Source organism: Tachysurus vachellii, chromosome 13, assembly GCF_030014155.1.
Source record: "Tachysurus vachellii isolate PV-2020 chromosome 13, HZAU_Pvac_v1, whole genome shotgun sequence".
Lineage (NCBI taxonomy): Eukaryota > Metazoa > Chordata > Actinopteri > Siluriformes > Bagridae > Tachysurus > Tachysurus vachellii.
This window is the reverse complement of record NC_083472.1, coordinates 5,627,264-5,641,114: the sequence shown is the minus strand read 5'-3', so window position 1 is coordinate 5,641,114 and position 13,851 is coordinate 5,627,264. Positions and strand designations below refer to the sequence as shown.

Genomic DNA, 13,851 nt, shown 5'->3' with positions numbered 1-13,851 from the left:
CAATCAGCTGTTCCATTTTTACAAACTCACAGCTTTCTTTAAATCTCAGTCTTTAAACTTTACACAGTTTCTGTGACTACAAGCTGTTTAGTTTACCGTTAGTCTATTTATTCACAGCTCCAGTACTTCGGACGCAAATGAACAAAACAGCCACAATACTTCGGGCTTTTGAACTCAAAAAGTCTCACTGCTTCGGACACAGACACACTCCGTCTGGCCTTCTGGAGTTCAACTATAGTAACACTTAACACTCACAACTCACAAACAGTACCACTCACAAACACTCACTCTAACACTCACAAACAATAACCCTCACAAACACTTTCACTCGCAAACAGTAACTCTCACAAACTCACAAACAGTTTAAAATGTAACTCAGTCACAGTACGTCGGACAAAACCACGGTACGTCGGGTTTCTTTGCGTTAAAACCTACCTGTTTACTTAACCACAGTACATGGACTTAAAACGTAAGTTTAAAACACTGTTACAGTCTGTCAGACAACACCACACTACCTCGGGTTATTGCTTTAAACTCTACAGAGCCGCAGTGCGTCGGGCTCTTTACACTATCACTGTTTCACTTACTTTAGAAACACTTTTAGCTATAATTCAACTGCCACACTGCGTCGGGCTGATTCAGTTACTTTAGAATCTTAACAGAATTATAACAACCACACAACAAGTTTCAGTTACTTTAGAAACCTATCAGCTTAAGCACTTTGCTTCAGTTACTTTAGAAACAACGATTCACACACAACTCTGTCACCACACTGCGTCGGGTTAATTCAGTTCCGTTAGAATCTTAAACAGAAATGTACAGAATAGGCTTAACAATAATAATAATAATAATAACTCCTCCTGCTTATGATCAGTAAACTCTACTCTATGTTCTATTCTACACTAAAACATTTCTTTTCTAGGTTTTTTTAAACGAGGGGGTTCCCTGAATCAAAAACAGCGTAAAAGAAGAAAATTCCGCTTTTCTTACCTTTCCCCACTTTTTTTTTTTTTTTTTTTTTTTTTTTTGGAATCCTCGCTGGGTGGCTCGCCAATGTAAGAAATAAAAAATGCGTAGTGTAAAAATAAGACGATGATGTTGAAGATCTTAATGAAGAACAAGAAGTTTATTCCAGCATAGCAGTGACAAAATACATGACGTACTTTGGGTTCATCGGAGTCAACAAGAACCCAGAGCAAATCCTGCTCAAGCATTATATACAGTTTTCCCTTTTGGTAATTTAAATGAAGTTCCGCCAAGAATGTGTGTTGAGTGTAAGAATTGAATGTCTCCCAAATGGCTGGGCTACACCTTGTTGTCTAGCTGATTGTCTTTAAATGTTAATCATGGTCATGTACACCTTGTCTTGGTATTGTTACAGTTGTTATCAACCAAGTGGTCACTTTAAATGGTAATCGCAGTCACGTAAACCCTTTGTTCATGGTGATGCTTAATGTCCTGCTGCCGTTCCCATATTTATAATTGAATCAAGTTTATACGTTTAGAGCCCTAAACGTATTACCTTATGATACGAATGAACCCTGTCCGGTGTATAGCTTTGCTCAGGCTGACTACAGAATGATACACAAAGACATGCTGGGTCACTGAGTTCACTAGTGATAATTTACATAAAACAGTTTTTAAAGAATCATGGACTGGTATCTTTTTCAATTGTAAGTGTAAAAGGATCATACAGCAACATCATACAACAACACTTTAAAGTAGAAAAAGAAATAAACAAGCTTAATTTGATGATTTAATATTATGTCAGGTTCAAAGTCAGCAGTCAGACTGTGACTGTTGCATAAGTGTTATTGAAGATAACGTGAAATGCCGTGAACTTCCTCCTCATTCAAAGCGACATGCTGAGAGAAGCATGCTTGAGGAACATGCTTACTCAAGATACCGAGTGGAATATTTCCTTTACTGGATGCGGGTTTTTGGGAATTTATTATTTTGGAGTGTACAGTTGTCTGTTGGAACGGGCTCACCACCTAATTAAAAGTACCAGAAGAATTTGCGGTGCTTCATCAGGAGCGCTGATAGCAGCTATGATAGTGTGCCAAATGTCACCAGGTAAGAGATAACATCAAATATATACTGCATATCAGGTTTACAGACACACTCTCACCAGCAACTTTAATAGAAAAAGCTATTCATGCAATTATCAGCCAATCATGCAGATAGATACAAGTCAAGAGCTTTGATTAATGTTCTATTAAACATCATAATGGATGTGAGCAGGGTTGATGGTTTGAGAAAGCCGTGATCTCTTAAGATTCAACACAGCATAGAGTTTATAGAATGGAAAAACAACAACTATAACGATAATAATAAGATAATGTTAGAAGAACCTTTAGTACATGAATACAGTCCCCTCTTAAAGTATTAAAAACGCAAAGCCAATTTTCTAGTTTTCTTCGATCTTGGGTTTAGACATTTATCGAAATTTTTTAAACAACGATTTACTTTTGTGAATTTGAATTTTTTTTTATTTCATTTTATTTTTTGGCACATATTTAAGGTTCTTTAGTTGTTCTTCATCAGGAAAGTTTAAGATTTCATCAAAATTTCACCAGAGAGTGTTTCCTTATCACAAAAGCTTTCAAGAAAAATGTTTTTTGGAAGATTCCTTAATTTAACAAACCCTTTATGAATTCTTGAAGCACCATTTTAATTTAAATAATTAACACTGTTGTGTATTTTAGTCCATTAGAGAATGTGACCTTTTTTTATGTTGTTCATGGTCTTTGAACCATGAACAAACATTTTTACAGAAAAACACAGAAAGTGTAAAAACTCCAGAACGGTTGATGATGTAGTATTTCCGATTTCATCAGAGTCCCTGTTGACACTGTTAGTTAATGATTTAATGTTTGTCATGTTAAACAGTAACCCACAAAATAACCGTACAAACCTGTGAATACATTGGCTTGTTTGTTGTGTATTTCTTGAAGCAAAGTGCTGTGAAAATCTGATGGCAATAGCCAAAGAGGCTCGAAAAGGCATGCTGAGTTCCATGCATCCCTCCTTTAACCTGTTGAAGTTAACCAGGCAGCTGATGATCCGAGATCTGCCTGATAATGCTCACCTTCTTGCCAGTGGGAAACTGTGTGTGTCGCTCACACGGCTTTCAGATGGGAAGAACGTGCTAGTGTCTGAGTTCACCAGCAGGGATGATCTCATCCAGGTGAACATGACTCTCATCTGAAAAGGATGAGCAAGACAGTTAGATTACAAGTAGGAATATTAAGTGCCAAAGAAATGCCACAGTGCAGTTAAACTTTAAGATTATTTTACATTATTGTTTTGTCCAGGCTTTATTTTGTAGCTGTTTTTTCCCCGTTTACTGTGGAGTGGTGCCACCTTGCTATCATGGCACTGTAAGTACTAAAGAAAAAACGCATTTTATCGGTCTAATTCATTACCAGAGCTGTATATTATAATTGCTATTACTATATTTATAATGAACTTTGATCTACCTTAACATGTTCACCAAACTATGAAATACCTTCCAATCAGTGATGCTTTCCATTTTCAGCACTATGTAGATGGTGCTTTGAGTGATAGCACTCCATATTCCAGTCTGAAGAATACCATCACTGTCTCACCTTTCTCTGGTGAAAGTGACATCTGTCCAGATGACAAACCAGTCTACTGCCAGGAAGTGAGACATTGCAATATGAGCATTAATGTCAACTTGGCTAACGTGCACCGTGTAATCCAAGCGTTTTTCCCACCAGAGCCTGAGGTAAACAACAAACGTTTAAATTTAGTTTAGTCACAGCACGTTCGTCTTGTACTTACAGGGATGAAGGTTCGGTTCCTGCTTCTCCCTTGTGTGTGTGTGTGAAGTTTGCATGTTCTTCCTGTGCTTCGGGGTTCTCTCCCCAGACCAAAGACATGTTTTTTAGGCTGAATGACACTTTTTAGTGTGTGTGCACTTGTGCCATGCGATGGGCTGGCACACCATCCAGGAGCCAGGTTCCTTGTGACGCTGTGTATGATAAACTCTACAGAAAATGGATAAATAAATAGATTTTCACTTACTTTAATGGTTTCCTACCCAAAATGCCATGAGTCAACTTGCTAACACTAGTGCCAGTTGGAAGTAGCTTTTGCTCTATCTCTGCCGAAAGACAGCAAACTCAGCAGTGCTTTAGGATTTAAACGTCGCACCGCTTCATCTGTGCACCCTACTCACACACATCAGGTTCCGATAAAATCCAGGGATGTGGTAGCCTAGTGGTTAATGTGATGGACTACTAGTTGGAAGGTTGTGAATCCCAGGTCAACCAAGCTACCACTGCTGGGCCTCAGTGCAAGGGCCTTAACCCTCAGTTGTATAAAATGAGATAAAAAATATATATATAAGTCACTCTGGATAAAGGAAAAAGGAGTAAAGTAAAAGAATTACAAAAGGTTTCTGATAAATACTGTAAATGTAAAACCACCATCACAACTTAATATCTCAGGGATAGCTGTGTAGCTATGAACGTCTCTGCTGTGAGATATCTCAGAACTTTTTCACCATTATAACTTACATATATTTCAATTTGTGGAGTTTTCCTTTATGCTGTTTCAGTTTTGAGTGACTGCTTGTTCTTGTCTCAGGTTATGGCAGAGATCTGTAACAATGGATACAAAGATGCGCTCGTGTATCTGAAGGAAAACGGTGGGAAAGTTTATAATGTATTTATAAATAATGGATGTTTATTCTGACTGTGTTTTGTGCTTAGTGAAACAATAATCTGTCTGATTTCAGATCTCTTAGAACAAGATTCATTTATGACTGAATTTATAGCAAATCACAGACAGATCCAGTCTGGATCAACGAGAGGAAAGAGCTCTGTATTGGACAAACAGGAGATAAACCTGCTGCCTGCAACCGTCCAAAAAGGTATCTCAACCCTGAGTTGTTTACTGACAAGAAAAAGAAATCGTCTGTATAGTCTATTAGTGAAAATATGACTTGTTTCTGTCCTCCAGTCTTTTCTGACACTAGTACAAAGAAACATGGAAGGAAGCGTGAACTGTTTGCAGTAAAGTTGCTCACATCCATACTGATGGTATGCGTTTTGCCTTTAGAGGTCGTCGGCTTCACGCTTCTGAGGTACAATGACTAATCCGATCAGCTGGAAGATGTCTGTTATAGGGAAAATTTCAATAAAAGCTCTTAAATATAAACTGATCTGATCACCTTTCTATAAATGCTTCATTAACGTGTTGTTAAACGTCTATCGATAACTCAGATTCGCCAGCTGGATGGTAGAGATGGCATCTGGTTTTCTGCAGATACAGATGGATGAAACTGTCCAGTAAAAGGTTTTTACACCTCATAATCCACACGTCCTTTAGGAACTGACCCGACAGAGAAATTCAGAAAAGCATCCATTTGTCAAACTTTTGTAAAATGGCTATTCCAGATTAAGCGCTTGCTTTTTTTCCTTTTTATTATTTTTTTTATGACTTTTTTATAACAGCATTGATGGTTTCAACTCTCTATCCTTAGGTATAACTAACCGGATCACCGACAGTCCGCTATCATGTCCATGTCTGTTCCTGATTCGTTTTCTAACTTTTTTTGGATCGGGGTAACAGTACAAATTTACACAACGCACAAACCTATACTAGGCAGCAAAGCAGAAAAAGGAAATATTTACAAGCATGCACCCACCTTCTTCTTCTTCCGAAGTCTTTTTGTCCTTAGTAAGGTAATTGCAATGAGAAATAAAGAACTAATTGTGCTGAAGATTCATATTACACCTGAATAAGTTGAGCACGATAAAATTTTAATAGAGGAGAAATGTAATCATGTGTACAATAAGAGCAACAAAATAGCACCAAGAGGGTTTTATATAAACAGTAAAAGCACAGTAAATCAAAGCTTTTCAAATTTCACACAGTACCATGCGTCATAAAAATGGTGTGTTACAGTACTTGAGAAGGCGGCATGACCGTGTTGTCTTTGTAAATTCATGTCACAAGAGAAAACTACTCCACAAATACCAATAAACACCACCAGCAGTCACATGATTGTATCTGTAAGCTCTTCTAGAAACACACCTTGAGGGATTAACGGTGGTGTCTTGGCTTTTATTACAAGAGATTTAAATCATTTCACCTATGCTAACTTGTCCTATTACACCATCATTTTATATAAAATGGAGAGATTCATAATCCTTAGTATTCCATGCTGACCTACGGTATGTAAATGGCTTCCAGGCATAGAAAAGTCTGCAGATATTTTTTCACATCAAAAAACAAGCTTTTTTTTTTTTTTTTAATATTTAACCAAATTAAACTACATACTGTTCAATCGTATAAGTCAAGTATCAGTCCCTGATATTACATAAAAAATTGCATCAGTGCTTATACACTAAGCAAAAACAAATATGTTTTGGACACAGTATATATGGGGGGGAAATAAAAACAAAAATAAAAAAATAAAAACAAGCTTAGTTTCATAGAAATACTACTTTCTAAAATGTTCTACTTCAAATTCATGGCAAAGAAATGAAAAAAAGAATTTGGATGCATCTCTTCTGAGATGAAGAGCATTTCATGATATGAGTCTTCAGTTGAAGAACTGAGGTTACAGTTTAGAGTTATTGAGAGCAGCAGGTGACTTGTGCGAGTTGCTGAAGTAGCCGTCTTTGCTTCGAATAATACTCACCGCCCTGTATTCGTTGCCGAGTGACTTACACACACAGCAAATAAAACGGTCTTATTACTGGTTGAATGTAACAGATTTTAAACAAATCAACAAGCTAAAAAGTCAGTGCACGGATTGAGATTGCTCCTGAACCGGGAGAAGCTGGTGAGAGGCACTGCACAAGATCTGTGGATGAACACAGGAGTCAAGTTCCTTACTGAGACGAAAGTCCGGCTCATACAGCCTCTGCCTGGGCTTGTGACGAGCTGCCGATCTCGGGAATCTGATCGGCGAAGGAGTTAGTCATCCACTTTCCATCTGGAATCTGCCCCACTGCATTCTGATTCCTGGGCTCCTTTGCTGCTGCTTCTAAAATGCAGACAAACAAATCGATAGCAAGTCGTATGCTGCAATGTTTTTTGGCATTACAAAGGTGCCAACATTGATAACTGAGCAGGCAGAAAGGTCCCCAGAGTGGACACACGCCATGCTGAATGATCAAATGTATTATATGAAATCAAATATAGTCATTTTCTGATTTAACCAAAGTCTATGCTGAAGAATGGGTGTTCGTCAAAAGAACAAAATACGCCTAAGACCACGGCTACAACATGAGAAACTCTGCCAGTAACTAAAGTATATATATATATATATATATATATATATATATATATATAAAAAGTTAATGCATTTTTATAAAAAAAAATTAACAGTAAGAGAAAAAAACAGGAAAAAATATATAGTTTTTAGGTGTCTCCCATATCACCTAAATGTTGAACTTTGGCATATAATGATAAATGCCAGTCCCTCAACTTTTACATGTTGGCAAACTAGATGTAGTCATTTTTTGAAGGCTTTGGTTTAGTAGATTAATGAGAAAAGTGTCAAACATCATCAGGTAACAAAAATAGTAATTAACCTGCTTCTCCAGAAGCAAAGGCACAGTGGCCGTTGGCTTCCTCGGTTCCTGGTTCCCCGTATGCACCTCCATATGCAGCCTCATAGCCAGGATCATAATTCTCCTCCTTAATGGCCATTCTCTTAGCGTCCTCTGCAGAATACAGGGTTTATAGAATATTGTGAAATGCAGGAGAAAAAAACATTAAAAAGAAAAAAGAAAAAACAGAGAAAAAGTCTGTACCTTTAGCCAAGCCGAGATCGAATGAGTAATTGATTTCCTCGACTTCCTTGGGTTTGGCCACGCCCTTCAGTTGGTCTCGGAGTTCTCGGAGTTTGATGTAGAAGTGCACTTTGTCCTGAGCTCGAGGGAACTGGGCACAGCGGGCACTTGAGGAGGGCATCAGATACAGCGCCTAAAGGCATGCAGAGGTGTACAGCTGTTACTTCAGATCAATTACAATGCATCTGATTACATTTCTAGGCTACTCGTGTCCTACCGTGTCTGAGTCAGGAATCTTGAGGGGCTGTACGCCAAATTCCAGAGATTTGGGCTTTTTGCCAAATATCTCTCTACAGAACATTTCATATATACCTTCAGAAAACAGAATGGTAGCGTTAGGATGACAACACGACATCATGTTCAGAGTGACATACTTTTCAAGCACTACATCCACTCTGTACATACTTACATTTCCCATTGAAAACAACTATGAGAGGTTTGAACTTTTTAATCTTCTCCACTAAAATCTTGCCACCTTCTCGAAGCTCTTTACTGCAACAGAAAGTAAAACCCAAGTTGAAAAGAAACCGTAATAAACTAGGTTTTAAATCATTAAAGTTCAAATCTGCGTACTAAGAAATCTGCTAACAAGAAATGTCTACATGCACAAGGAGGCTACACGAGTCAGGCAGTAAACAAATTTCTTTCTAATTGCCTTTGTATCCCCTTGGAGTCACCAGCAAACCCTCAGAAGATCAGGCAAACATTTAAAGTGTGTGCTATTTGTATAATACACGACTTGTGTCATGATATATAATTTTGCTCACAAACTGCCAGCAATACATAGTGTTGCATTTATTGAAAATATTTTTAATATGATTTGGTGGTAATACGCATTACTGTTGTATTTTATACAACATTTAAAATTAAATACACATTTTAAAAATGTTGAAAAAAGAAATTTTACAATTTATAAAATTAAGCACCAATATTTATCACGCCAGCTTGAGTTTCAATTTATTATTTTAATAATAAAAAAAAAAGATCATGCTATCTCAATGCTATATTGTCACAAAACTGATCAATACAAACATATATATATATATATATATATATATATAAAAAAGCATATATAGGCAATAATGAGGCTATTTGTTAGCAGGAGAGGAGGGTTAAGGCTTGATCTAATCACAAAGACCTGGTCTAGCACTGTGGCATGAGTGCAGATGTAGATAATGATCTGTATCATATTAATAGATGTGTTAATTGTGTGTGTTTAATGACACTTGAGCATCAGTAATACCTTGAGAGATCTTTGCTTCCCGGTGTTGCTCTCGCCACCATGTTAGTGAAGCCGATGCCGTATTTCTCAGGGAGAGACTGGTCGTGCATGTGGTTCAGCAGCTGGTCAGTGAATCCGGATAGGAACAGGCACTTCCCTTGAGGAAAGAAGAGCAAACCAACAGAATGATGAACGAGCAATGATTAACAAGTATATCATAGCTAATAACTTACCGACAGAAGTAAAAGAGGTATTGGCAGAAAAGATTGAACCACTTTAATGTGAAACAACACTGCGACTTACAAAAATGGTTTCCGGGTCCAGGGAACCATCGTCCAATGTAGGCAGCCATCAGACCTGGATTGATTCCAACCTTTATGGAGAAAACATAGATAAACAAGATAATCAGACAAAATCAACCAGACTGACACTCACATATACATGCAATAACACATGCACACACACGCACACACACGCACACACACGCACGCACACGCACGCACACGCACGCACACGCACGCACGCACACGCACGCACACGCACGCACACGCACGCACACGCACGCACACGCACGCACACGCACGCACACACACACACGCACACACACAGATTGACTTACAATGACATAGTCCAGGTTATCTGTAAGGATGTCTGGCAGAGTCCTTTTCATGACTTCCTCCTCAGACATGCCCTTGAAGCGATCGATTTTCCTTTTAACTTTCTTGAAGGACTCATCAATCTTCTCCTGGGCTCCTTCAGCTGGTTGGCCCTCTTTTTCCGCCTTGGCCTTCTTCGGCTTGGGGCCTGGTTTTGCTTTAGGCTCTTTGCTTGCAGGTCTGCCCCGCTTTCCTTTAGTGGGTGCTTTGGGTTTAAACAAAGAAAGCATTTGCTCAAATTTGCACAGGACAAGCCCTGCACACTGCTGTCCCACCATCATCTGAACACTGACTATTTTTGTTTATTAAAGAAACATAAACAGCAGCTATAAACATCTGGCCATCATAAGTCTACTTCTAAGATGATAAGACCAAAAAAAATGCAGCTCATCAATTTTCCCTAGGAAAGTGCAAAGCCTTTCATCCTGTAAAGAAAAACACTTTACCTCTGATTATTGCAAAACTCTGACACGGGAAACTCCGTCCATAAGCAAAAGTTCTATGTCCCATTAGAGAAAATTTCACCACATAAGAATTATTCAGTTTTCTTTGTTAAATAAACAACACGGTTTGTTAATCTGTTTATTATTTGGTGCACCCACTGTACAAGTCCCTGTGTAGGTTGTTACTATATCAACACCTTCTGACCAATCAGAAGCAAGCATCCATCAGCACTGTGGTGAAAATGGAGTCAAGACACTCAGTGTACTGGTATAATCATTTAGAGTGTACCTTTCTGGGGAGGGCCAGGCTCCGGGGCTGCAGAATGCGGCATCTGAACAGGCATTTCCATCATTCCAGGTTCTTCTCCGTGTCCTTCCATGAAGTGTGCAACATTACCGTTAGCCATATGAGAATATTGTGCATGGAGGGCTTGGAGATGCTGCTGTGCTGACTGAACCCTAGACAAATGCAAATAAAATCAATAGTTAAATATGTTGTGTTTATAGAGCACTGAGCATAGAAAACAGTTTATGTAACCATTATCCTTTAAACTTCAATTAGATATAAGAACAATGTACTGTCCTGTGTTGCAACTTAAGAGTTTTTATTACTAGATCTGGCAAACATTTTAGACCCCTTTAAATCAAAAGACCCTAGCGACGAATCTGGTGATTTGAGCACTTGTTTATAACTGTTCTGAATTAGACAGAGTTCAGCTCTCTTCCTCTGTAGACCTTTGACTTTGTAATTAAAAAAGTAAACATTTTTTGTCGCATGTGTATTTCAGACTTTGCTCCCACCCCAACTGTCTTTTTAAACTTAACAGTATTCTTAGTTCCTGACATAGTCAGCCATGATAAGGATGTTTTAACTCAGAGACTTAATGGCACCATTGTAATTTATTCTAAGAAGTTGCCAAATGTTATACATATAAATCCTGATTGTGCTGTATTTGTGATCGCCATTGTTCCTAATGACCAATAACTGATCACTATTGTTCCTAATGACCAATCACTGATCACCATTGTTCCTAATGACCAATCACTGATCACTATTGTTCCTAATGACCAATCACTGATCACCATTATTCCTAATGACCAACCACTGATCACTATTGTTCCTAATGACTAATCACTGATCACCATTGCTACATTAACTTCCTGACTACTAACCTTTCACATATAGTCACGGTTACGGCTTCTGTTTGTCTGTTGATAGCCGATGATAATAGCAATAACAATAATAATAGATCATAACAGAAAATATAGTATTTTGTTAACAATAGTCTGTGGTGCCATATATATTATATATATATATACCGTGTTAATAAATAAACTATACTCTTCATTTTTATCCTATAAAAAATTCTTTTCTTCTTCCATTATACTCTAATGGAATTATTTTTCTCACGAACCATAATTTGTCATTTTGACATGCAAATGATCAGGATGAATAAATTAATATGCATATTAGTGTATTAGTCTTCTAGCCACTTTTTTTTTAGCTACTTTCCTCAGTAAGGATTTGATAACACTGATAAACACCGATCATGTTTATACTCTATGGGTGTTTTGTCAAAGATACAACTATGCAATAAAACTGTAAGCACAAACCCGGTTATTTATTTATTGTTTATTAGTAAAGTTACAGATAATTGACTGAATTAATTTTTTTTTGCCATTTTTAATAGGCTGGTTAGTAACATTCAAGGTAAGTTTAGTATCTGCACAGTGCTCCATCAGCATGCTAATGAAACGCAGATGGCAACAAATGAAAATTCAATCCTGGCGCCATTTGATGACAAAGCAGGGAAACTCACCAGTGCTGAACATAATCCGAGGGCACATGAGGCAAAGATCCGTAACTTCTTTCATCCATCTTTACGGGGACTTACTAATAAACCAACATTCATATTTATTTATCTTTAAAATGTTATTACTAAGTGGTAACTAGTTAGATCATGGAGAATGTTTCTAACCAGTCTGTTCTCATTAGCAGGTGCCATAATGTAGCTAATATGCTAATGATCAACAAGACATTTACATTTATAGAATACATGACAATTGAGATAGATAGACAGCTAACAGAACAGAAATATAGAAATATTCCAAATGTAAGTAAACAGTGAGAAAATCAGGCCTGCTTGCTCTTTAGCTTGGCGTCCATTCTTTATGGTAAACCAATGCAAATATCTCACTGGTTAAGATAAATAGTTGTTCGTTAGTAAATATCACAAATACAGTTTAATTTATTTAATATCTGTCAGGCCAACAGAAACACAACAAACGATAGATATTAGCTGAATTTGCTAACAGACACTTAGCTAGCTGTAATGCTAGCTGTATGAATGGGTGTCAGTGGTTAGCTTGCTAGCTAGCTATCTCGTTTCAAATATCATGATGTCAAGTTGTACTTATTATTAAAATATGTAGCCCAAACGGAAAATAAGTCATACATACCGTTATTAATATGAACAAAGAACGATAATAATCCGTTAAAATACGTTTTTTTTCTACGAAAAGCAAATTCAGCTGAAGGCAACAAAGACCAACTGAGCCGTTCTTCAGCAACGAGTCACTCCGGCACCGGACTGAACCAAGTGAAGAATAAAAGGGGGAGGGAATTCCTGAATTCGGTTTTAATATTTTTTTTTATTCAAAACGTCATATTAAATATCTCACTTATATTTCATAACATTGTAAATAATAATATTATACACCTATTTCTGCACTTCTTTCTTGTTTGATATCATCCTTTCTTTAGACCCACTTACTCAACCCCCCCTTTCTTACGCTACCCATTTATTAAACGTTTAAATGTTTCAAAGCTCGATTGCTATTGGTTAGAAAAAAAATAAGCAGCTTCCTGTCTTACACTTGTCATAATAAAGCTACCACATAGAATATACCCAGTAAAGCATGTGCTGGAACGTTTTAAAGTAGATATTGATTACTCCTGTAATTTCTGTAAAGGTGAAAAGGAAACTATTTTTCATTTGTTTTTCCATTGCCTACATACAAAAAATATTTTGGATTGAGATGGAGAATTTAATTAAGAAAAAAATTGAACATTGAATTACAGTTGAGTGGACTCGATATAATGATACACTTTAATGATCATGGGATTGGAAAAGAGAAGGCATATTTCATACAATTGTTATTGTTAATGGGAAAATTTCACATTCATAAAATGAAGTGGTCTGACTCCAAACCAAATTTTTTTTTGCTTTATAAATGATTTCAAACTTTATTGTTCTGTTTTGGGTAATTGTCGAAGCAAAAAAGGCAATTCGAGCTTATAATATTGTAAGCAGATATGATGTATAGGGTAGCACCCTTTTCCTTTTCCTTTATTGTTATTTCTTTTATTTTAGTTGCTGTGTATTTGTACTTTAAATAATATATCTCATTGTATTGTTGGTTTATGGCATTAATAATAAATAAATAAATAAATAAATATAAAAAAATAATAAAGCTACCAGCCTGTATTATAAACAATGTCAAGCACAAATATGTATATAAGTAAAAGTGCTCAATAATTATTAATGTATTTTATTTTATCACAATATCGCTTTGTATGATTCCAGATAAATTGTTTAAGATATTGTTTTAGTTTGCATGGTCATAGAAGTGCATATCTGACATCCAAAAAAAATCTCTAAAAAAAATTGTAATAAATAAACTTCACAATTCGT

At 36.8% G+C, this 13,851-nt stretch overlaps 2 protein-coding genes across 3 annotated transcripts; one reads left to right on the top strand and one right to left on the bottom strand.

Annotated features, from left to right (window-relative positions):
- Positions 1-1,846: 1,846 nt before the first annotated feature.
- On the top strand, positions 1,847-5,793 carry LOC132855786 (patatin-like phospholipase domain-containing protein 2). The gene is made up of 9 exons (XM_060884992.1): positions 1,847-2,076; positions 2,958-3,190; positions 3,318-3,383; positions 3,542-3,751; positions 4,615-4,675; positions 4,766-4,900; positions 4,990-5,113; positions 5,253-5,325; positions 5,513-5,793. Exons 1-8 carry the CDS (start codon positions 1,863-1,865, stop codon positions 5,320-5,322), a joined length of 1,113 nt encoding a protein of 370 aa, XP_060740975.1. The 5' UTR covers positions 1,847-1,862; the 3' UTR covers positions 5,323-5,325; positions 5,513-5,793.
- Positions 5,772-12,747, bottom strand: tdg.1 (thymine DNA glycosylase, tandem duplicate 1). Of its 2 annotated transcripts, XM_060884990.1 has the most exons (11): positions 12,617-12,747; positions 11,977-12,050; positions 10,446-10,615; positions 9,677-9,918; positions 9,361-9,430; positions 9,079-9,214; positions 8,245-8,327; positions 8,053-8,147; positions 7,797-7,968; positions 7,575-7,706; positions 5,772-7,024 (listed from the first exon to the last, which is right to left on the bottom strand). In XM_060884990.1, exons 2-11 carry the CDS (start codon positions 12,033-12,035, stop codon positions 6,891-6,893), a joined length of 1,293 nt encoding a protein of 430 aa, XP_060740973.1. In that variant the 5' UTR covers positions 12,036-12,050; positions 12,617-12,747; the 3' UTR covers positions 5,772-6,890. The 2 variants fall into 2 exon arrangements, with proteins under 2 accessions (XP_060740973.1, XP_060740974.1); XM_060884991.1 differs by lacking the exon at positions 11,977-12,050 and having other exon boundaries at positions 12,617-12,741.
- Positions 12,748-13,851: the final 1,104 nt, after the last annotated feature.

Bases quoted from the DNA above. Each gene is read 5' to 3' on its own strand.
- LOC132855786 (XM_060884992.1), top strand. From the start codon at position 1,863: ATGCTGAGAGAAGCATGCTTGAGGAACATGCTTACTCAAGATACCGAG. The intron at 3,191-3,317 runs GTGAACATGACT...TGTTTTGTCCAG, and splicing joins GCAGGGATGATCTCATCCAG to GCTTTATTTTGTAGCTGTTT. The intron at 3,752-4,614 runs GTAAACAACAAA...TTCTTGTCTCAG, and splicing joins TTTTCCCACCAGAGCCTGAG to GTTATGGCAGAGATCTGTAA.
- tdg.1 (XM_060884990.1), bottom strand. From the start codon at position 12,035: ATGGATGAAAGAAGTTACGGATCTTTGCCTCATGTGCCCTCGGATTAT. The intron at 10,616-11,976 runs GTGAGTTTCCCT...GCATTTGTCTAG, and splicing joins TCGGATTATGTTCAGCACTG to GGTTCAGTCAGCACAGCAGC. The intron at 7,707-7,796 runs GTACAGACTTTT...TGTATTCTGCAG, and splicing joins CGATCTCGGCTTGGCTAAAG to AGGACGCTAAGAGAATGGCC.